The following is a 22,225-nucleotide window of genomic DNA, read 5'->3' as shown; positions in this document are numbered from 1 at the left end:
CTTTGTATGGAAAATGACTAGGTTGACAGTTACCTCAGGACAATGTCTATCAGGCTATTTAAACTTGGAGAGTACTAACTAATTTTAATATTAGCCTTGGGAGATACAATTAACAAGGTAAATGAGTTCTCTCTCTCTCTCTCTCTCTCTCTCTCTCTCTCTCTCTCTTTCCATACACACACACACACACACACACACACACACACACACACACGATGACTTCTGTGACACCCTGGAGAAAGAAATAGCTACGGATATGAATATATGTGTATGTCTCTCTGTTTCTATGTGTCGATATCCATTTAGATAAAACCATATAGATTAGAGACAGAGAGAGATGTATCTATATCCATATAGTGATACAGAAGGAGAGAGACAGATGGGGACAGAGAGAAGGAGGGGAGAGGAAGGGAGGGAAGTATCTTCTTGCTCAAAAGGCACATCATAACATAGTGGACAGAAAATTGGCCTGAGTTTAAGCCTCACTTCTGACATATACTTGTTATGACAATGGACAAATTTCTTAACTCTCTCCGTGTTCTAAACAACTATCTAAAACAGGCCTGCACAACGCAGGTTGTGCAGGCCTGATCTAAAACTATAGATTGCAGAGAAGGTACCAACTTGCATTGGTAGGAGAGTTCTCTCTATAAATGACATCACAATTCAGTGACATCACAGGTCCAGTCCCTAACCAACTTCTTGCCCAAAGCAATTATGAGCAACAGGATTTTTTATCTTTGTCTATTTTCTACAAAAAGAGAGATGTTTAAGTAAATGTAAACACATAAAAAACTTATCTGTTACTTTATCAACTGTCAGATTATAGAAATTAGACACTTCTAATGTCCTCTAACAGTTATTTGCTGGCAGTTATTGCTCCTAATATTTTGAGAAAACCACAGTTCTCTGTCTCACAGGTTGTTTAAATAAACAATGATGTGCAAAATCATTGTGTAGATGTACATAAATCATTGTTCCTTCTTTCTTATGTAGGTTCTGGGAGAACAAATAAGAGAAGCAATGAGGAAGTTCACTTTGGAGAAACATGAATTACTTAATACTAATTTTTCTATCAACTGTCACCAACTGCTACCAAATGACAAATAAAGCTTTTGTTGTATTTAATTATTACTGGCATTATTAATATTTGTATAAATTGATTTTTACAAGTAGTAAATCATTTTTACCTTCTTCAGTCATATACTTGACCAACTCTTCTTTAGTAAGAAATCCCTCTTTAGCTGAATCTAACACCTACAGGGAAATAAGAGAAAAGTATGACCTTTTCAGGTTTAGAAGTCAATTTCAAGTTGACTAATGACTTGAATTTTAAAACTCTAGTGATTAGATACCTCAAATGCTTGAAGAAGAAGATCTTCTGGAATTGGTCTGTATCTGTAATGATATAATCAGACATAAGTGCCATGATTTGGAGGTGGCTGTGCTTACCTTAGCTAAGGGACCCCTTGTAAATCAAATTTCTCTCTCCCTCCCTCCTCTCTCTCTCTCTCTCTCTCTCTCTCTCTCTCTCTCTCTCTCTCTCACGCACACACACAGAATCAAGGAAAGGAACTAACAATACCCTTTCTGAAACCAAGTTTCAGATTATGAAAAGAAAAAGACTATTTGCTCTCTTTTCTCGAAAGAAATAATTTTCCAATTTAAAATTACTAACGTCGTGTGATATAATGCATTGTTTATTTTCATTGACTTGACACTGAACAAAATCTTTGCCGTGATCTAGACAATCACAAAATACTAATGTTGGAAAAGAACCTTAGAAATCAGCTAGTTGTTATTCAGTCATTTCAGTTGTGTCTGACTCTCCATGACACCATTTGGGGATTTCTTGGCAAAGATACTAGAGTGGTTTGCCATTTCCTTCTCCAGCTCATTTTACAGATGAGAAAACTGAGGCCGACAGGGTTAATTGTCTTGCTCAGGTTCACACAGCTAGTAAGTGTCTGAGGCCATACTTGAACTCAGAAGATGAGTTTTCATGACTCCAGGCCCAGCATTCATATCCACTGCGCCACTTAGCTGCCCCCTAGCGATCAGCTAGGCCAACATTTTATTCCATGAGTGAACTCCTCTAGGTTTCCCAATGCAGCACTTCTTAAACTGTGAGTCACAACCTCATATGGGGTTGTGAAAAATTTTTAAAAGTAAAAGTTTTCTGAATGTGCAATGACCAAAAATTAATTAAAAATCAAATGTTTAATGAATCCAAGGTGTTTCTGGCCGCTCTTGCCTGTGTTTTTTTGTTTCTGTTTGACTGATTCTTGCTCTCTCATACAGTCATTAGCTTCCACTTGCCCCATTCTAATTTTTAAGGAATTGTTTTCTTCTATTACATTTTGTACCTCCTTTTCCATTTGGCCCATTTTACTTTTTAAGGAGTTCTTCTCTTCAATGAGTTTTTGCGCTTCCTTTTCCATATAGCCAATTCTACCTTTTCAGGACTTGTTTTCTACAGTTAATTTTTGTCCTTCCTTTTCCAAGCTACTGACTCTCTCTTGCATACCTCTCATTTCTTTTCCCAATTTTTCTTCTACCTCTCTTATTTGACTTTTAAAATCCTTCTTGAACTCTTCCAAGAAGGCTTTTTGGGCTTGAAGCCAGTTCATATTCCCTTTGAGGTTTCAGATGTGAGTATATTGACAATGTTATCCTCCTCTTCTGAATTTGTGCCTTGATCTTCCCTTTCCGCATAATAAAAATCTATGGTCATTGCACATTTCTGCTTTCTACGCATGGTGTTTGCCTATTTCCTGGCTTAAAAAAAAAAAAAGTTGAGCTCTCCTGCTGGAGCAAGGGGGCACTTACCCAAGCTTCTTTTCCTGATCACCTGGGCCTTGCACTTGAATGTCTGGCCCCTGCTCAATGGGGCCTTGCACAGGGGATGTTTTGCTGCTGGCGGATGTCTGTCAGTCTGGAATTTTGCCTCCTGGAGTTGTGCTTCCCAGAGTTGTGTTGAGGCACTGGGTGATTTGGCTGCTGAAGAATGCCATCACTTACAGTGGTTTTCAGAGCTGGTGTCTCCCAGTTCCCCTGCCTGTATTGAGGCTCTTGCATCCTAGTGTTGGCACTTGCCTGCTCCACCGACCTAGGTCTCAAGATCTCCCCCTGGTATGCTGAGGTGGGGCTTGCTGCTGGCTTACTGGGACTCCTTCCTTCCTATATTGCTTCCACTCCCCCAGAGCAAGAGGGGCCTTTCCCATCAAACCCCCAAGCTTTCTGGGCTATAAGACTGCTGTGCTTTGTCTTTTTGCTGGCTCGGGGCTTTTCCTGGGGCAATATTTTCTGGGCTTTCAGAGGTCAATAAGGGAGGGTGAGAGCGACTTACTCCTTACTCCACCATCCTGACGCCCAGAAGCAGAACCACTACTGTAACAGACCTTGCTTGTGTTGTACATGCAACTTCACTGCAGCCTCGGTTGTGAACACAAAGCATGTGCACTTTGACTGTACATGCCCTCGGGCCATGCGAATGCCGAAATTAAAGGGTCATGAGCGGGAAAAGTTTAAAAAACCCTGTCCTAATGGGTAGCTATCCTACCTCTTTTTAAACACAGTGACAAGTGGCAGAGAACTCACTTCCTCACAAGAGAGTCCAGTGAGGTTGCATTTTTCTCCTTACGTAAAAATTATGTAAAATTTCAAGTTCATTTTATTACCTATGTCCTACAATATACCTATTATCCACTGGTATTTAATCAACTGGGACCACGGTTAATGTTTGTGAACCTCTTTACAATTAATTTTCTCCCATGAATTACTGGGTATCTCCCTCAGTATTACTCTTCAGGTAATGCCATATCTATGTATTACTTATTGTGATATAGTCCTCATATTTCAACATATCTAGTTTTACAGTTTTATCTAGAAATTGTTCTTCTGAAGCCTCCATTTTTAGGTTAAAAACCCCTTGATCACATTCACAAGTCTTTGGCCAACACATTCATCCCATTACTTGTGAGATACATTTGGTCCCTAGAAAGGAATCTATCATTCCAAGATTTTAAGGCATAGCTCAGATAACTAAACCACGTTCTTTGATATCTTCTATTCAATCAGATCTTCTCATTCATATTTTTACTTCCCCTATGTTCCTTTTTTCCCGAAATCTACATCTTCTATTATTGGGAGGCAAATTGGCCTAGTGGATAGTGAGTTAGATACAGATTTAGGAGACAAGTTTGAATCCTACCCCAGACACTTCCTAACTGCATGAACCTGCATTTAACCTCTCTCAACCTAAGTTTCCTGAGCTGTAAAATGAGGATAATGATGGCACCTACCTTCCAGGCTTGCTGTGAAAATCAAATGAGGCACAATATGTGAAGTACTTAGTAAACCTTAAAGCTCAATATGAATGTTAGAGGAAAAAATGAAAACTACATCCATGCCCCTCGGATCCTTCAGTATCTTGCCTAATTCTATTTAATTCAGCACATGAGCAGGGTACTATGTTAGATGCCCAGGACACAAAGCAAAAGAATCTCTGCCTTCATGTAGTTTACATTTTACAGAGGGGTGGGGCACATGTAATATGCAAGCAAGTAAGCAATATAAAATAAATACAAGGTAATAAGTAATTTCTTTTTTTAATTTTTTAACAAATTCATTGTTTATTTATTTTTAACATTCTTTCTTTTTGAAGTTTTGAGTTCCAAATTCCCTTTCCCTTCTACCCTCCCCCACTCACTGAGAAGACAAGCAATATATTAATTATACATGTGAAATTATGCAAAACATAAGCTATATTGTGAGAAAGAAAGAAGGAGAGAGAGAGAAAAAAAATTATACTTCAATTTGTACTCAGACTTCATCAGTTTTCATCATGGGTCCTTTGGAACCGTCTTGGATTATATGTCGATCATCATGAAAACATCGCTATTACTGAGCAAAGTGATCTCTAGGTTCTTCTCACTTGTCTTTACATCAGTCCATACAGGTTTTGTCATATTTTTTCTGAAATCATCTCCCATAGCCATTTCTTATGGCACAATAGTACTCCATCATAATCATATGGCACAACTTACTCAACCATTCCCCAACTGATAAGTACCCCTTCAATTTCCAATTCCTTGCCACCACAAAAAGAGCTGCTATAAATATTTTTGCAAATACCAGTCCTTTTCCTTTTTCTCTGATCTCTTTGGGGAATAGAGCTAGTAGTGGTATTGCTGGGTCAAAGGGTATGCTCAGTTTTATAGCCTTTCGGGCATAGTTCCAAATTATTTTCCAGAATAACTGGACCAGTTCATAACTCCACCCACAGTTTATTAATCTACTAGTATTTGTCATTTCTGATAGGTGTGAGGTGGTATCTCAGAGTTGTTTTAATTTGCATTTCACTTATCAATAGTGATTTAGATCATTTTTCAATATGATTATAGATTTCTTCTTCTAAAAACTGCCTGTTTATATCCTTTGACATTTATCAACTGGGAAATGGCTCTTATTTTTATATATTTAACTCAGTTCCCTATATATTTGGAGAAATAAGGCCTTTATAAAAAATTTACTGTAAAAAGTTTTGATATTTCTTTATTGTCTATGGTGCCTTTTAGCAAAATGTAGTTTTCCCTAATTATCTCTTTTAATTAGGTCTATTTTTGCTTTTGTTTTGTCTGTGATCATGACTGTTACCCCTGCCTTTTTTACTTCAGCTGAAGCATAATACATTCTGCTCCAGTCCTTTATTTTAACTCTGTATGTATCCTTCTGTTTCAAGTGTGTTGTAAATAACACATTGTTGGATTCTGGTTTCTAATCCATTATGCTATTTATGGGTGAGCTTATCTTGTTCACATTCAGAGTTATGATTACTAACTGTGTATTTCTCTCCATCCTATTTTCTTCTGTTTATCCTTCTCTTTCTTTTTATCCCATCCCTCCTCAAAAGTTTATTTTGCTTCTAACCACTGTCTCCCTTGATCTGCCCTCCTTTTTATTCCCCCCCACCATATATCTTATCCCCTTCCCCTCCTATTTCCCTGTTGAGTAAGATAGGTTTCTATACCCAGCTGAGTATTGAGAAGATAAAAATTGATTCTGTATCATTTTTTATTGATCCTACTCACAATTAATTAATTTTGTCTTATAAGCACTTAAGTCATGGTTTTCTGTTTCTGAACTTAGTTCAGAATTCAGCTGGCCTATAATGGTTAAGTCATGTAATCCAGTTCTCTTGCTAATCACTGTTTCAGTCTTGCCTCAAGGAATTCTGCTATCCTTGGGGGATCCAGGTGGGCACAAGGGAGTCAGGTCTTGTACCTTTACACCACCAAGCTATCCTTTAAGGATATCTGGTTTACCATCCAAAGGAGTCTGACCTTGTAGGCTGACTTGAACAATGAATGTTTCTTAGCCACAGGAGGGAAGCAGAGGGTTTACTGCTAGTCCTTCATTCCCTGCTTCCTACCAATCATATGTTCCCCACGCCTCCAGCTATGGAAATGATCATGGGGCCCTCAACCCCATGATGTCACCTATCCTGTTCTTTTCTTTGTTCTGTGCTCCCCAAAAACCTATAGAAGGGGAGCTGTCCTTTTGCTTTAGGTCTTTGATTAGAAACTGAGGCAGCCATTGACTCATCCTTATGCTCAGGTCCATGCTCTGTGAATCAAACATTATTGCGCTCAGAGAGAAAAAATCTCAGTCTACCTTTCTGCTGAATTTCACTCACAACAGTATGTGTAGATATTCTTCCCTCTTTGAACCAATTCTGATGAAAGCGAGACTCAACCTCTTTAATATAGACACCTCTTTGATATGAGAACATTTTCCCTATTCTACCTCTCCCTTCTCCCCAATGCATCCCTCTTTCTCACCTTTTCATTTTTTTTGGTGATCATCCCAACATAAACGACTTACTTTCATGCCCTCTGTCTACGTAGACTCCTTCAAACTGCCCTAATAATGATAAAGTTCTTAGGAGTTGCACATGTCATCTTCCCATGTAGGGATGTAAGCAATTTAACTTTATTGAGCTCCTTATGATTATTCTTTCATGTTTACCTTTTTATGCTTCTCTTGAGTCTTATTTTTGAATGTCAAATTTTCTATTCAGCTCTGGTCTTTTCATCAGGAATGCTTGAAAGTCCTCTATTTCATTAAATATCCATTTTTCCTCGGAAGGATTATACTCAATTTTGCTGGGTAGATTATTTTTGGTTATAATCCTAGCTCCCCCCTTGCCTTCTGGAATATTATATTCCAAGCCCTCCATTCTTTTAACATGGAAACTGCTAGGTCTTGTGTGATCTTGACTGTGACTCTGCGATATATGAATTGTTTGTTTCCAGATGCTTGCCAATATTTTCTCCTTGACCTTAGAACTTTGGAAATTGACAATAATATTCCTGGGTGTTTTAATTTGGGGATTTCTTTCAGGAGATTATCGGTAGATTCTTTCCATTTCTATTTTATCCTCTGTATCTAAGATACTGGGGCAGTTTTCATTTATAATTGCTGAAATATTATGTCTGGGTTCTTTTTTTCATCATAGCTTAAAGGTGGTCCAACAATTCTTAAATTATCTCTCCATTTTCCAGGTCAGTTGTTTTTCTGAGGAGATATTTTACATTTTCCTCTATTTTTTCATTCTTTTGACTTTGTTTTGTTTGTCGTTGCTTTTTTGGTTTTTTTTTTTTAGTGAGACAATTGGGGTTAAGTGACTTGCCCAAGGTCACACAGCTAGTAAGCGTCAAGTGTTTGGTCTGAGGCTGGATTTGAACTCAGGTCCTCCTGACTTAGGCTGGTGCTCTATCCACTGCACCACCTAGCTGCCCTTGACTTTGTTTTGTTGTTTCTTGATGCCTCATGGAGTCATTAGCTTCCACTTGCCCAATACTAATTTTTAAGGAATTACTTTCTTCAGTGAAGTTTTGTACCTCTTTTTCCATTTGCCCAATTCCAGTTTTTAAGGAGTTCTTTTCTTCAGTGAATTTTTGTGCTTCTTTTACCAAAAGATCAATTCTGTTCTTTAAGGTGCTATTTTCTTCAACATTTTTTGTGCCTCTTTAGCCAAGCTGTTAATTCTCCTTTTCTCATATCATTCTCCTTTCTTTTCCTAATTTTTCCTTTGCCACTCTTATCTCTTTCTGTAACTCTCCAATGAATTCTTGTTGACGTTGGGTCCAATTAACATTTTTCTTTGAGGCTTTAATTGTAGCTGTTTTCACACTGCTGTCTTCTGAGCTCATATCTTGGTTTTCCCTGCCACCATAGTAGCTTTTTATGGTCAAGTTCTTTTTTTATTGTTTGCTCATTTTTCCACATTATTTCTTGACTTTGAACTTTATGTTAAAGTTGGGCTCTGCTCACCTTGGAGTGAAGAGGCACAGTGCTAAGCCTCAGGCTTTTTTGTGCTGCTGTTTTTACATCCTAGTTCCGGGTTTCTGCACATTTTTGGTGCTTCCCAGGGGGTGTGATCCAGGAAGATGTGTGATCACTGCTCTCCTGGTCTGTATTCTTGTCTTTACACAGGAAAGGGTCCTGCTCCCCCACAGCCACAAGCACTAGTGCTCTTGTCTGCCTTAGAATTGTGACCAGGGCCTTTGCTTCCTTGTGACCGACCAGTAGCACTCCTCTCTACCCTGGAACTGCAACCCAGAACTGTCAATGGGCAATAGAGGTGCTACTCATCACTAGCTGTACCCATTGCCAAGAATAAGTTGGGGATGGCTTGAGGCAGAAAGACATTATAGGCAAAAAGACCAACTATTTATTGCAATAGTTCAGGTGAGAAAAAATAGAATAGAGGCTGAGTAAGTACAGAAAAGGGGAAAGCTACAAGAAAAACTGGGGAAGTGGGATGAATAAGCCATGGTAATTGACTGAATATGGGGCTTGAGAGAAAAGAAAGAGAAACCGAAGATAATTCCAGGTTTACAAACCTGGGTAGCCATGAGGAGGGTAGTACCAGAAACAAAAGTGTTGACGTTTGGAGAAGGGATGGGTTTGGTGAAAAATGCAGTGAGTCCCATTTGGGATATGTTGATTGTTGGGGAGGTGATTAGCAAGTGATATGGGATTGGAGAACTTCAAAGTACAAAAGATAAATCTAGTTTTCTTCCAGTATGAGCATTCATTCCCAATAACGACAGACAGAAGTGGTTTAATTTTGACAGATTCTCCACCATGTTTCATATACATGCTATTGAAAAATGGCATCTGTCCCTTTTGGCCATGTTTGGCCTTTCTAGGCCCCTCTCTGTACCCCTCAGCACAGAGTCTCCAAGAACCATGATACACATCTTCATAGGGCCACTACCAGCATCCCCCATAGTAGCTATAGATCCTCCTTATCATGTTTTCTTTCTCCAGGATGCCTGGATTAATCTATGGATGGGAAAGGCCTCATATCTGCTATAGATTACTAGTGATTCAAAATTTCTTTTCCTCTCTCTCTTCCCTTTGTGCCATATTTTCCACTTTCCAACCTCCTGACACCAATTCCAATTTTTCCCCAACTGCTCAGAAGATTTTTCTTCTAGGCTTCCTTCATATCATACTTTTCTACCCTATCTAAAAATTCTCTTTCTCTTTTTAATAGTTTGAAGGATAGAGGGGCATTCCTCCAACACGTTCACATCTTACACATAAAGATTTCATAGGTTTAGAGCAGGAAAGGCCCTTAGAGGCCGTCAAGCCCAACCCGGCATTTTATACATTTTGCTTTTATCTTAGCTTATATGGAACATAAATAGAGTTGGTAAGCATCTCTGGCAAGAAGATAAGTATAGCAGGAAGCCTTCTGGAAGAAAGAATAGGCCCACAATCACTGGAACAATTATTTTAGTTTCTATCTTTGATGGATTTAAAATCAAACTACACACAGTCCTTTGTGAATTACCCTGAAATATTTACCTGCTGACTGCCACGGCAAATTTCCTTTTTCCTGTGATCACCCTATCACAGCCTAACTAGGCTCCTAGTTATCTAGCTAAAATAATTTAAACTTTGCAAGTTAATTCTTGATTAAATGTGTTCGTGGAAGAGAGTATCATTATGAAGAAACCCAACAGCCAATAAAAAGCATTTATATTTAACTCTAAAATAATGATGATTTTGGCAGCCCATTCATCTCTCCAGTGGTGCTCTGCTTAGGCAGATACACAAATAAGTTTGCATGCCTAAGCACATACCAAATGATAGTGGAGCAAGGTTAATGCAGAAGTATGGAGAGAGGCTCGAGAAAACGAGTCCAGGGCTAAATATTTGCTGTGGGCAGTTTATAAAATGGAAAAACAACTTAGAGCTAACTTTATATATCAAGTGTCTTCATCTGAAATCAACAGAATCCCAATCATATCTGGTCTGAACAATTCTATTAGTCCATTTACCTTCTTTCCAAGAGCACTTTAACCATCATCGGAAGAAATTTTTCTAAGCGAATGTATCCAGTGGGTTCTTCTTCTTCTACCTGAAGGTCCAATGGAGAAACACCAATCAGAATTTCAATCTAATTCGTATTTATTAAATGCCCAAAGGGTACATGGAACTATGTAACCCCACAAAACAAGAAGCAGACAATAGCCAAGAAGCATGACCTTTGGTACCTGATGATATTGGATGAAGATGTGATTGCTGCCTATGGGCTCTATTGTGACAGTGAGTCTGAAATCACTGCTGGGTTTTTGAGGGTTTATAGCTGACAGGTGTATAGCTAGGCCTCTATCGATCTTAACTTGTATGTCAGGCTATTTATGAGGCATTGTAAATTTTCCACTCCCTCTCAAAAATCCTATTAAAAGGCTCGTAGGTCCTAATTCAGTAGATGAGCTTATAACAGATTTATTCTTTGAGTAAAAATAAGAGGCCTAGAGACTGCTGCTAATCGGGGCATACTGTCATCCAAATGACAGCTATTTTTAATGTGTTTATACTGGCCTTACCCCATTACAATCTCACAGCCTTCAGACTACTCTGCCACCAGAAAATTTAATCCATCTGACGACAGAATGATGTGTTATCAGAATTTCTGATCCCTTTAAAACACGAACCATTGTCTTCAGCTGCTCTATTGTTCAGCTGAGTGGGCTGCATTTTAATACTCATATGGTTCTGATGTGCATGAGTAGACCTCTGGAGCTGCCACCCCCCTGGGATCCTCATAAAAACAAAGCTCTGCCCGGTGAGACTGTCTAGGGGACAATCATTCTAAAATAAATAAAACACAGTTTGTTCCTATTCTGCTTATTCCAGAAACTTTCTCTAGAGGCCAGGGAGAGTACAGTACTGACCTAATGCCTATCATTGTGTCCCTCTCAACCTTTTCAAGATAAAAGGACCACTTTTTCAAGAACAGCCTTGTTGGCCTAGAACTTTAAGGAGGAATAGCAGAGAATAGATTTTTGGTCATCACAAAGACAGTTTAACCCTAAGGTCACGCTAGAACATCATGCTAGACATATCAGTCTCTTCATTTGTAAAATTAAGGGGCTGGACTTTGATTGGTCTTTATGTTTCCTTCCCATTCGAAGATCTATGATTCTTCAATGACTCATTTGTAACATCAGGATGATAACAACACCTCCCTCCCAGGGTTGCTGTGAGGTTCAAATGAAATCATCATTGTAAAGCGCTCAGCTCAGTGCCTAGCACATAATAAACACTACATGTTGTTGTTCAGTTGTTTCCAACTCTTTGCGGGCCTATTTTGGAGTTTTCTTGGCAAAGATACTGGAGTGATTTGCCATTTCCTTCTCCAGCTCATTTTACAGATGAGGAAACTAAGGCAAACAGGGTTCAGTGATTTGCCCAATAGCTAGTAAGTGTCTGAGCCCAGATAGATAGCTAGTAAGTGTCTGAGGCCATATTTGAACTCAAGAAGATGAGTCTTTAATATTGATAGACTTAGCCCTTCTCAGCAATTCAAGGACCTAAGACATCTCCAAAGGCCTCATGATGGAAAATGCTATCCACATCCCAAGAAAGAACTATGGAGTTTGAATGCAGATTGAAACATATTATTTGCTATTTTTTTTCTGTTGTGTTTCATTTCCTCTTTCTGGTGGTTCCTCCTATTGGTTCTAATTCATCCTTACAACATCACTAATGTGAAAATATGTTTAATAGGAATGTATAGGTATAGCCTATATCAGACTGCGCACTGTCTTGAGGTGAGGAAGGAGAGGGAGAAAAATTTAAAACCCCAAATCTTATGGAAGTGATTGCTGATAATTCAAAATAAATTAATTTTTTTAAAAAATTAGTCTTTCCTGATTCCAAGCCCAGTGCTCTATCCACTGTGCCACCTAGCTGCCCAAACACTATAAAAACGTTAGCTATTATCATCGTCATTATTAATGACATTGTCATATGTGTCAGTGTCTCTGTCTCCCACACCATTTACTCTGACTCCAAAGACTGTGACCACCAAGTTGGGAAATACATAATGTCGTTATTTCCTAACAAAACTCAACAGATATAAAATAAAATTTTCTTTAAAAAAAATTTAGGAAAAGATGTCAGGATAGTAAAGGAGGTTTTTAGATGCTCTGTTAACATTTTTATAAAAGTAAAGGAGAGAGAGAAGGAACAAGGAAGAAACAGAGTAGAAGGGATAAGGTAGCTCTTTTGATTTTAAAATTAATAGAAAATAATTAAGATGTTTAGCATGCCTTTAAATAAGCCAGCCACAACACAAATGTTTCATTAATAAATATTGCCCTCTAGTGGCCAAAGTTAAATTGATCTTCACGGCATGGCTACCAGGCTCAGAATTTGTAAAGAATGGTACAATCAAGTACAAGCATTTATTAAGCACCTACTAGAGCTGAAGCGCTGGGGATACAAAGAAAGGCACCAACAATCTTTGCTTTCAAGGAGCTTACAATTTAATGGAGTTAAAATGAAGATTTACAGGGCTGAATGGAAATTTCCACTCTCTTTTTCCAATTAGAAAGAGATCAAACCATAACAGAGCCTTGACGAGCCAGATCCATACATGCTCAAGGGCTATCCTTTCACTGAAACTATACAGCATACACACAAACACATATAAACACATGCATTTACACAACCATATTAACCTTCAAAAATAATTCACCAGAGTCCCACTCTGATGCCTCATTGTGGGATGAAGGTGACCCTGGGCTCTCAAAGAATATGGTGGTAAAGAATGAAGTCTATTAGAAAGGCTCTGAGGGTGAACTGTATGCTTATCATCCAGGACCAGTCCTGCTTAGCTCAGAGAGACTCAGCACTGGGTGGGCCAAAGGGTGATGAATTTGGCAGCCACAGTTAACTCTCAAAAACAATTCCCTAAGTCATAGAGAGGTGGTGAGCTATATTAACGAAGGAAGAACCAATCTCAGCAAAATCACAGATCACAAAATCAATCTCAAAGTCTGCATGTGATCAGCAGGAACCTATTACATTCCTTCAGGTACTAAAAGGTTGTACTGGAATAGTGGCTGTATTGTTCAGGTAAAATAAAATCAAGTTTTGTTTCCTCATAGTAGAATATTATATATTCTTTTTTAGGCTACATGGTTAAACATGAGGTTAAACATGAAGCCTTATCCCAAAGAAATGAATCTCTAATTGGTGAAATTTCAGGCACTATGTCAAGATAGTGAGATGGATTTTTTGAGTGATGGCTAGTATTTATTAATAGTTAGCATTTAAATAGGATATCCCAGAAGTTTGCAAAGCTCTTGTACCCAGTGCTGGGTGCACAGTGCTTAACAAATGCTTTTTCATTCATTTGTTCATTCATTTTTGCTTGCTTTCTCTCCCCTGACCTGGATGAAGGTACGTTAATTGACAGTAATGTCTAATATTTCTAATTTCCACAGTATTCTGGACTAAAAATGAGGGGAAACCGATCTTTTAGCAGCAACAAATCTCTCATTCTGTGGTTTGTAAATTTTTTCATCATATGGCCCCTCCACTAAACAAAAGCAAAAAAATCGGAGTAATAAGAAAATATGTAGAATTGATAAAATTCAGAAATTAATAAAAAGCTTTTCTTTCATTTGAAGGAAAATAGCTTGGAGGTCAATGGGAGGCAGCTTATTAAAAAAAAAAAGGGTACTTGATCTTAAAATACCTATAACATCCTTCCAAATTGTTTTGCTTAGGAGATAAAGGTTAGTGGGGAGGAATGAAGGTAATAACAAAAGGCTATTACCAATGGAGGTACCTATAGAGAAGAATGTATTTATGAAACTAAATAATGATAACGGTAATAATATTTTCTTTTATGACATCAGCCATCTAAGAATCTCAATGCACTAGGCAAATACTATTTCTGACTCCACTCTAGTAAAAACAGGTCAATGTTCTTGCAGATGAGAAAATGTTGGCAGAGAAAGGTTAAGTGCTTTAGCCAAAGCCATAGAGGAAGTCAGGGGTTCTGATTCTATTACAACCTAGAGTTCCTGACTCCCTCTCCTCTAGTCAAATCATTAAGCTATATCTTCTCCCATTACCACATTATTTATTTTAATGCTGAATCCACCGAAAAGATACAATAAAACACACACAGAGAAAATTCATTTCTCTCTAGTGACACAACAATCAGTCAATAAACTGAACTATTTCATGCTTCACAAAAACCAAGATAATATCTGTAGTTAAGATGTTTTATGAAGCACTTACATTTCAACTAGTTCCAGGTCACCAACAAAAGATACACACAAGATTTGTTTTTAACTATTCATAGTGAAAAATTACAAAGACCAGGAGAAAGACATTTTTGTGCTCAGGAGTTAAAATAAGAAGTTTAGGTTGCAAGTATAAAGATATTAGGGCAAAAAAAAAACTTAAAAAAGATAACAATGCAGCATGTCCCAAAAGTCTTAGTGCAGCTCTAAGTTTCAAGCTTAAATGAATGATGTAAATTAATGTATTTAAGATTTTTAAGCTTGAAGCTTAATACTTCACCAGGACTTTTAGGGCAGTCTGTATTCATTAGAATGTTTTTTATCCTGAAGAGAGGAAAAAAATTCAACCAAAAAAATGATATTTATATTAAGGAGTAATTGTATAAATCGAATTACCATATGATCTAAGAATATTTTTGCTCTCAGGATTTAGAAAAGTGTTAGAAGATCTATTTTGACATATTTACAGTTTGCACAACCTTTGGTATTTGTAAAATTCTAAATTAAACTACCGAATCCTTATGGGACACAGGCCTTCTTACTATTGGGAAACAAAATTGAAAAGGGGTGTCATGTTGGAAAAGGGAACCTACTGAGAATGGAGCCAGCAAGACCTAAATCTGAGACCCAGTTCTGCAAGTTACTATCTGTGTGACCTTAGGTTAAGTCACAATGTCTCTGCTTGCTTCTTCGTCTATAAAACGTAGATAATAATATTTTCATTTATTCCATTTGAAAAAAAAATACCATCTACCCTCAGGGAGCTGTTGCAGGTATTAAATGAGTTGATATGTGTTAAAAGATATTTAAACAGCAAAACACTATATAAATATTATACCTATATAGATTGTAAGCTCCTTGAGGATATGGGCTGTCTTTTGCCTCTAAGTACCACTGTTTAGCATAACACCTGGCACAGAGGTACTTAATAGATGCTTATTGAGCATGTATCACGAATTTTTTTTTCATTTCCACACAAAGTGTATCTGTGAGACTGTGGGCAAGTCATTTAATCTCTCAGTGGTACCTGTCTGCACCTCCCCCCCCACAATGCTCTGTGTCTATAAATTACTAAATAGTTGCAGATCTGCTATCAAAATAGCTTATGTTATTCCAGCTGACTCAAACTCACTCAGCTCCGCTCCGCTAGATATTAACTCAACTTTCACTCCCCACAACCAACCCTACTTACCACCAGCACCACCACCACCACCACCACCTTGTGGTGCCTGGGCGGTCTCTATTCTCTTGATGGATACTCAGAGCCAACAAAGCTGTCTTCTGGAAAATAACAGTCAACAATCATTCTATGGGGGCAAATTCGCTTATGAATAAAGGGAGCAAATGAATTTATTTAAATTTTCAAAAAGGCTTTAATGAGGTTAGCTATTTTATTGAAATAAATATAAAAGGGAACAAAACCATGCTGTGTTGGATTGAAAAGTAGTTTAAAGACAGGGAAAATAAGGAGGAAGGAAACAAGCAAATGCTTGTTTATTAAGCATCTACTCTGTGCCAGACATTGCTAATCACTTTACATAAAAATTCCAACAACTCTGATCCTCACAACAGCCCTGGGAAGTGGGTGCAATGAGGATGACAAACAGATAACTTCTCTAGATGAAGAAATATTAACAATGAGACTTTGGGGAGGTATTAGTGCTAGTACTAGTCTCATAATTCATAAACACTTTAATGAATTATCTGGAAGGGAAGATGCACGATGAAATTTCTGAATATTCGTGGTATCCCAAGTACGAAGATGACACTAAGGAAAGATGATGGGAAAAAGTACAGGAGCACCTCACAAAATTGTATAAATGGAAAGAGAAGTAGTAGATACAATTTAATGTATTTATCTTTTCATTTAGGTGCAAGTGTGTGTGTGTGTGTGTGTGTGTGTGTGTGTGTGTTGTAGTAGGGTTTGAATTGGAATGTATCCTATAGAACATGTACTGGACTCTTCTAGCAACCTCTAGGGAAACATGTAGCTTAACACTGTAGGACTTGGTGTTTTTGGAAAAAAACAGAAGACTCTGGATGGCCTCTTGTATCATTCCCTACCCCCTATAACTACAGGAGGCAGTCTAGGTCAAAGCTTTTTCAGAGACGATTGGCCATTGAACAAGGAAAATCAGGCTATTCAGTGGGTTTCAAAAGGAGTGACTACACTCTTTTGTTACTCTGTCTTTCCTTCTCTCCTGCTTCTAGAATGTGCAGTTCTTCCCCTAGTAAGGAGTGGGGGTAAGGTGCTTGTTTAAGTTTTTGTTAATTTCATGCTATGAGTCTTTAATGTTTAACATTTCCTTTTGTGTAGAGGAAATAAATAACTGTCCTATACCTCATTTACATTGTACACTGAATACCTTTCTACCCCCCTTTTTGAGGAGACCCTAGACATAAGCCAAATCTAAATTTTAAGTAACTTTTCCCAGGGCTCCATAGTAGGGTTAAAAAAAAAGCCATAGAGGGAGCAAGAAGAGCCTGAACTCTCTCTTAGGACGTCAAGTTCCCCAGGATTGAACCTGATCTGCATCTGTGGGTCCAGAGCTAGGGCCTCTTAGTGGGAAAGGGTGAAGGTGACCACCTTAGACACCTTGAGCCTAGCAGTTATAGTGGTAATTATATATGATGATTAGTTTTGAATTATCAATTTCAACTTCGAAAAATAATCTAGAAATCACTGTAGACTATTTTCCTATGCAAGTCACATAACCTCCTTGGACCTCAGCCTTCTTATCTATAAAATGGCGAAGCTGGACTTTAGAAGACTTCTAAGGTCCCTTCCACCTCAAATTCTTTTGTGTATGAAACATCAGCCCAAATGGGCTGCCACAGCTAAGAAAAAACAAAACAAAACACTACTAATAAAATGAGGACCATGCAACTTCAGGAAGGGCACTGGAAACTGAAAATGTTATCATTTAAACTGCATGCTGCAACCACACCCAAAATACCATGTTTACTTACAAAAGGGGTAGAAAAAGATGCAGACAGTTAACTGACCACAGGAAAGGAAGTGTTTCCATAATGATAGATTGGGAAAAAGGACAGAATTCAAACGGCAGAGATTAAGTCAAAGTTTATAAAATCCTGGATATAAAGTGAATATAGACTTGTTCTCAAGCTCCTGAAACAGCAAAACTAGAGATCCCTCATTAGAATTTAAAAGAGGATGTTTTGGGTTGTATAGATGCTGGTCTACTTTAAACAGCAGCTAGCAAACCCATGGAATGTATTACTCTCAATCAACCAAGAAGTACTTGTTGAGAAACCTTTCCTCCGCTCAAACCCTTCCACTCTGCCTCATGGTGAGACAGAGGCCACCCTAGCTTCTTGAAGGCTATTCCAGGGGAGCACAAATTCTAGCAGGACCCTCTGAGCTGGAAAGGCCCCAGAGACAGACACCAGCTATCACAGCGTGATGAACAACAACAACGCTCTAAAAGACAACCCACTAAATTGTAAAGGAGCAACAAAATCACAGGTGCTGGAAAGCAACGTGGTGCAATGGATAGAGTAAAGGACTTGGAGTCAGAAAGACCTGTGTTCTAATCCTGACTGAGATACTGACTGGCTGTGTGACCTCAGGCAAGGCCATTAATCTCTCTGTTTCAGTTTCCTCAAGAAATGTTTAAAATTACATGGAGAATGGTGAAAGGAGTTTAAAAAAAAGATATATGCAATGTAAATAAAATTAACATGAGGAGGTAACAAAACTGTAGTCAAATGTAATGATTAAATATTAGTAGCAGGCTGCCAAAGTTAATAGGCAGCTACCTGGTACAGTGGATAGAGCCCTGGACCTAGAGTCAAGAAGACCTGAGTTCAAATTTAGCCTTATACACTTTCTAGCTGTGTGATCCTGGGCAAGTCACTTACCCCTGTTTGTCTCAGTTCCTCATCTGTAAAATGAGCTGAAGAAGGAAATGGCAAAACCACTCCAGTATCTTTGCCAAGAGAACCCCAAAGGGGTCACAAAGAATCAGACAGGATTGTAAAATGACTAAACAACAAAAAGCCAAAGTTAAAGGACACGCCCATCTTTTCAGAATTCACAATATAACTTTTTTCTTTCTGGGAAATGTGGTTTATAAAGGATTTTGTCTGGATGTCTGTCAGGAAGCATCCGTTCTGTCAAAACAAAATGTCAATATTTTTAAGTCGTGAATAATGACTGTACATAATGACTGAATATATTAATAATACACCAGGAGAATATGAAGCGAAAATGAAGGGCAACCATTCTCTCTAACATGTTCCTTCTTGAAACTGTCAGGAGGAATACTGACTATTCTATGGAATGGAAGCTCAGTCTCCCCTTTCTGCTGACATCCTTAGCACCTAGTCCACAGCAGGTCCTTAGTGAACACTTGTTAATCTTTCATTGTCTGCTGGAAAGATTGTGGGAATGACTCTCACACCTACTCCCTTCTCTCCCCTGACACTTGCCATCACCCTGGTGAAGGCCTTCCTCACCTCAGACTAGAATAAACAATGGCGTTCTGGTTAGTTTTCCTGCCTTGAGTTTCTCCCCTGCCCCCTGCCAATTCATGTCTCACTAAGCTACCAAAGTGGTCTATGTCAAGTGCAAGTATGGCCATGTCACACCACTATTCAATAACAACTAGAGGCTCCCTGTTCCCTCCAAGATCAAATATAAAATTTTTGGTTTGGCTTTTCCTCAATAGCTGGCTCCTGCCTGGCCTCCCTCAGAACTGGTGAGGTCAGCTTTTTAAAGGAAAATTAAGGGCATGACCAATCACTTCCCAGCCAATGGAACTGCCTCTTCTGATTCAATCAAGGAAACTGGTTCACTTCAGTAAAAGGATACGGGGCTTAGAGAATGAGATACACATTTTCAGACACAGCTAATATGTGGATTTGTTTCCAGGGATGTGCTGGATACAGCCAGCTCAAATTGACTTGGAAGAGATGATTACATTTTTTCAATGTGAGCAACAGTTATATCTTGGAAATAAACCAACATTACACACACACAGTTAGTGTCTGAGGCTGAATTTGAACTCAGGTATGTCTGACTCCAGGCACAGCACTCTATCCACTGCGCCATGTAGCTGGTTAGACTGTAGGCCATATTCCCTGAAATGAAATGCATTTAAAAGGGGAAAATACACTGAAAATAATTACACATGCAATTATTATTATATTTTAAAAATACATTGGTTCCATATGTCACACAGATTTCTAGGATATATCATTAAAATAAGATCACTTTAAAAAGAAAAAAATACACAAAATTGTCAGATAAAATAAATTTATCATGAAAGGTCTTTTTTTTAACTTTTTTCAGCTCAAAGATCTTTTATTCATTTTTATCATCACGACTCACTTCATCATTGTCACTTTTGCTGCTCTTCTCTTCTCCCTGATCTTCCCACCCACACCACAGACTACATTCATGTTTTATACTAACCAGATTTAGGAGGAAAGTCTGTGTCTGAGTCACCACAGAGCCATAAATATGAATATGTTACCTACCTACCTACCTAGATATGACAGTACAACCATTGTATGTGTTATTCATACATTCCAAGAAGAAACCCATTCCTTTTTCTGTTTAATCCCCAAGTTGATGCTTTGTTCTGATGCATTTCTACTTCAGACACCCTCTGAAGCTGTAACCTAAGGCAAGATTAGCTGAGAGTGAAAGACATAGGAATGATGTTTCCTTTCATTTCCTCCCTAGTAACTCCTTCCTTATATGGTGCCGGCTCGGGTGTGACTACCTTAAACCCCAGTTCACATCAGCAGGATGGGTCCTCGGAACAAGGCTAGCAACCTCTTCCTCTCAAGGTTCTAGGGGTAACCCTGAAGGATTGAGGAGATATTCTAGTACTGCAGCTCAGGGGTTCCCACTGGTGTGCTTCCCCCCCCCCACTGTTTATCTATTGATATTGATTAGCCAGTCAGAATTAATGATTTTTATAAACAGATTTTTACTAAGATGATCTAGTTGGGGCAGTTGGTACAAAATATCACCCCCAAATCGGAGGCATGCTCTCCCACAAGTATATGAAGAACCCAAGGGAAAGGGGGCTCAAGACTAGAACATATGATGCGGCAAAGGGAGTAAAGTAACTCTTGCACGTCCTGATCTCCCCTTCGTGAGCCTCCCACAAAACTGCCCCTAGGTATGGTGTAGTTTCTCTAGTGTATGGTTTGTCCTTGGCTCCTAAAGAAGACAGCCATCAGCTGTTCTAAAGGGTGCTCTTGAGAATTCCAAGTTTTTCAGACTTTCCAAGTTCACAGGGTTTTTCTCTGGGCAAGAGCTAGAGAAGGAAGGAAAGGAAAGGCAGAGGCTTTCCTCCTGTCCCACTGCCCACTCCCAAATAACCATCCTCTCAGGGGCTTGGCTGGAACTGTTTCTACCACTGATAATTGCCAAGATAATTGCATTCTGGGTTTTGAATTGCCTTGATCTTTTATTCAAAACTTACAGGCCACAGCTCAGTCTCTTCAACCTATCCTTACACATTTCCTGTATGACATAATTTCATTTCATGGCTGGAAATATTCTACTCATTCCCTACTCGATTAATCAGGTTGCATTTGATTGATTTATTGATTCAATAACGATATTCTCCCCTGAGAAAGGTATCAGGGAAAGAGCCTTTTTCTACATAAGTAGGTGGAGTGATGGATTGATTGATTAAATTGATCCTTACCTAAGAGAACTGGAAAACAACTGTTTTGCCAAGTAAGACAACTAAAGGTGCTTAGTTGAGAATAAAATGCAGGGAGAAGTTCTGGACACATTAAAGGAGACAGGGCTCCTTGGAAGCCAAATAGGTTAAAAGAGGAAAAGGACTAAAAAAAAAATTCAGAACATGAGGAAAGATGTCCATGTATGTTAGGAATCCTTTCAAAAGTCAGCTTTATAATACCTCTAAAAATTTAATTATTGTTTAAAACTTTAATATAAACTATTTTAATAATTATGTTAATATAAAAAGTTATTAAAATTCATTGTTTAAATCTGCTTGAGCAGAAAGTCACCATGTAACATTATAGGAAGGATACAGCTTCAAGCTGAGAAGCTTAATTATGGCACATTGCTGCCACCTGGTGGCAGTGCGCCCAAACTACAGTCAGGGATGTAACTAAGGAGCAAAAAAGCCAGCCTCCCAAGAATTGAAACTTCAAATAAGTCAGGAACTAAAGGTAAAACCATCGTTCCACTGATGAAATACATCAAAGAATATGTCTTTCTTTAGCTTTAGGTTCTTTTTAATTTAAAAAATAGGGAGTCTTTTGTTCTGACTCTTCTTTCACAACATGACTAACATGGAAATATGTTTAACATGATTGTACGTGGATAACCTATATCAGACTGTTTGCTGTCTGGGGGAGAGGGAAGGGAAGGAGAAAAATATGGAACTCAAAATTTTACCAAAATGAATGTTGAGGGGGCAGCTAGGTGGCACAGTGGATAGAGCTCCTCCTTGGAGTCAGGAGGACCTGAGTTCAAACCCAGTTTCAGACATCCGATACTCACTAGCTGTGTGACCCTGGGCAAGTCACTTAACCCCAACTGCCTCACCAAAAAGAAAAAAAAGAAAAAGAAAGAAAAAAGA

The 22,225-nt window shown here is 38.5% G+C and overlaps 1 protein-coding gene across 6 annotated transcripts in view; it reads right to left on the bottom strand.

Annotated features, from left to right (window-relative positions):
* Nucleotides 1–22,225, bottom strand: part of DRC8 (dynein regulatory complex subunit 8) — a 105,682-nt gene that overhangs the window by 2,268 nt on the left and 81,189 nt on the right. For all 6 annotated transcript variants that reach the window (XM_078156273.1, XM_020982103.2, XM_020982104.2 and 3 more), the window contains 3 exons: nucleotides 10,359–10,438; nucleotides 1,356–1,398; nucleotides 1,191–1,257 (listed from right to left, as the gene is read on the bottom strand). In XM_078156273.1, the coding sequence (XP_078012399.1) occupies nucleotides 1,191–1,257; nucleotides 1,356–1,398; nucleotides 10,359–10,438 (190 nt within the window). The remainder of the gene's footprint in view (nucleotides 1–1,190; nucleotides 1,258–1,355; nucleotides 1,399–10,358; nucleotides 10,439–22,225) is intronic.

The sequence above is a fragment of the Phascolarctos cinereus genome, unplaced genomic scaffold, assembly GCF_003287225.1.
Source record: "Phascolarctos cinereus isolate Bilbo 61053 unplaced genomic scaffold, phaCin_HiC Scaffold_5;HRSCAF=322, whole genome shotgun sequence".
Classification (NCBI taxonomy): domain Eukaryota; kingdom Metazoa; phylum Chordata; class Mammalia; order Diprotodontia; family Phascolarctidae; genus Phascolarctos; species Phascolarctos cinereus.
The sequence above is the reverse complement of the archived record's forward strand: the minus strand, read 5'-3'. Positions and strand labels throughout refer to the sequence as shown.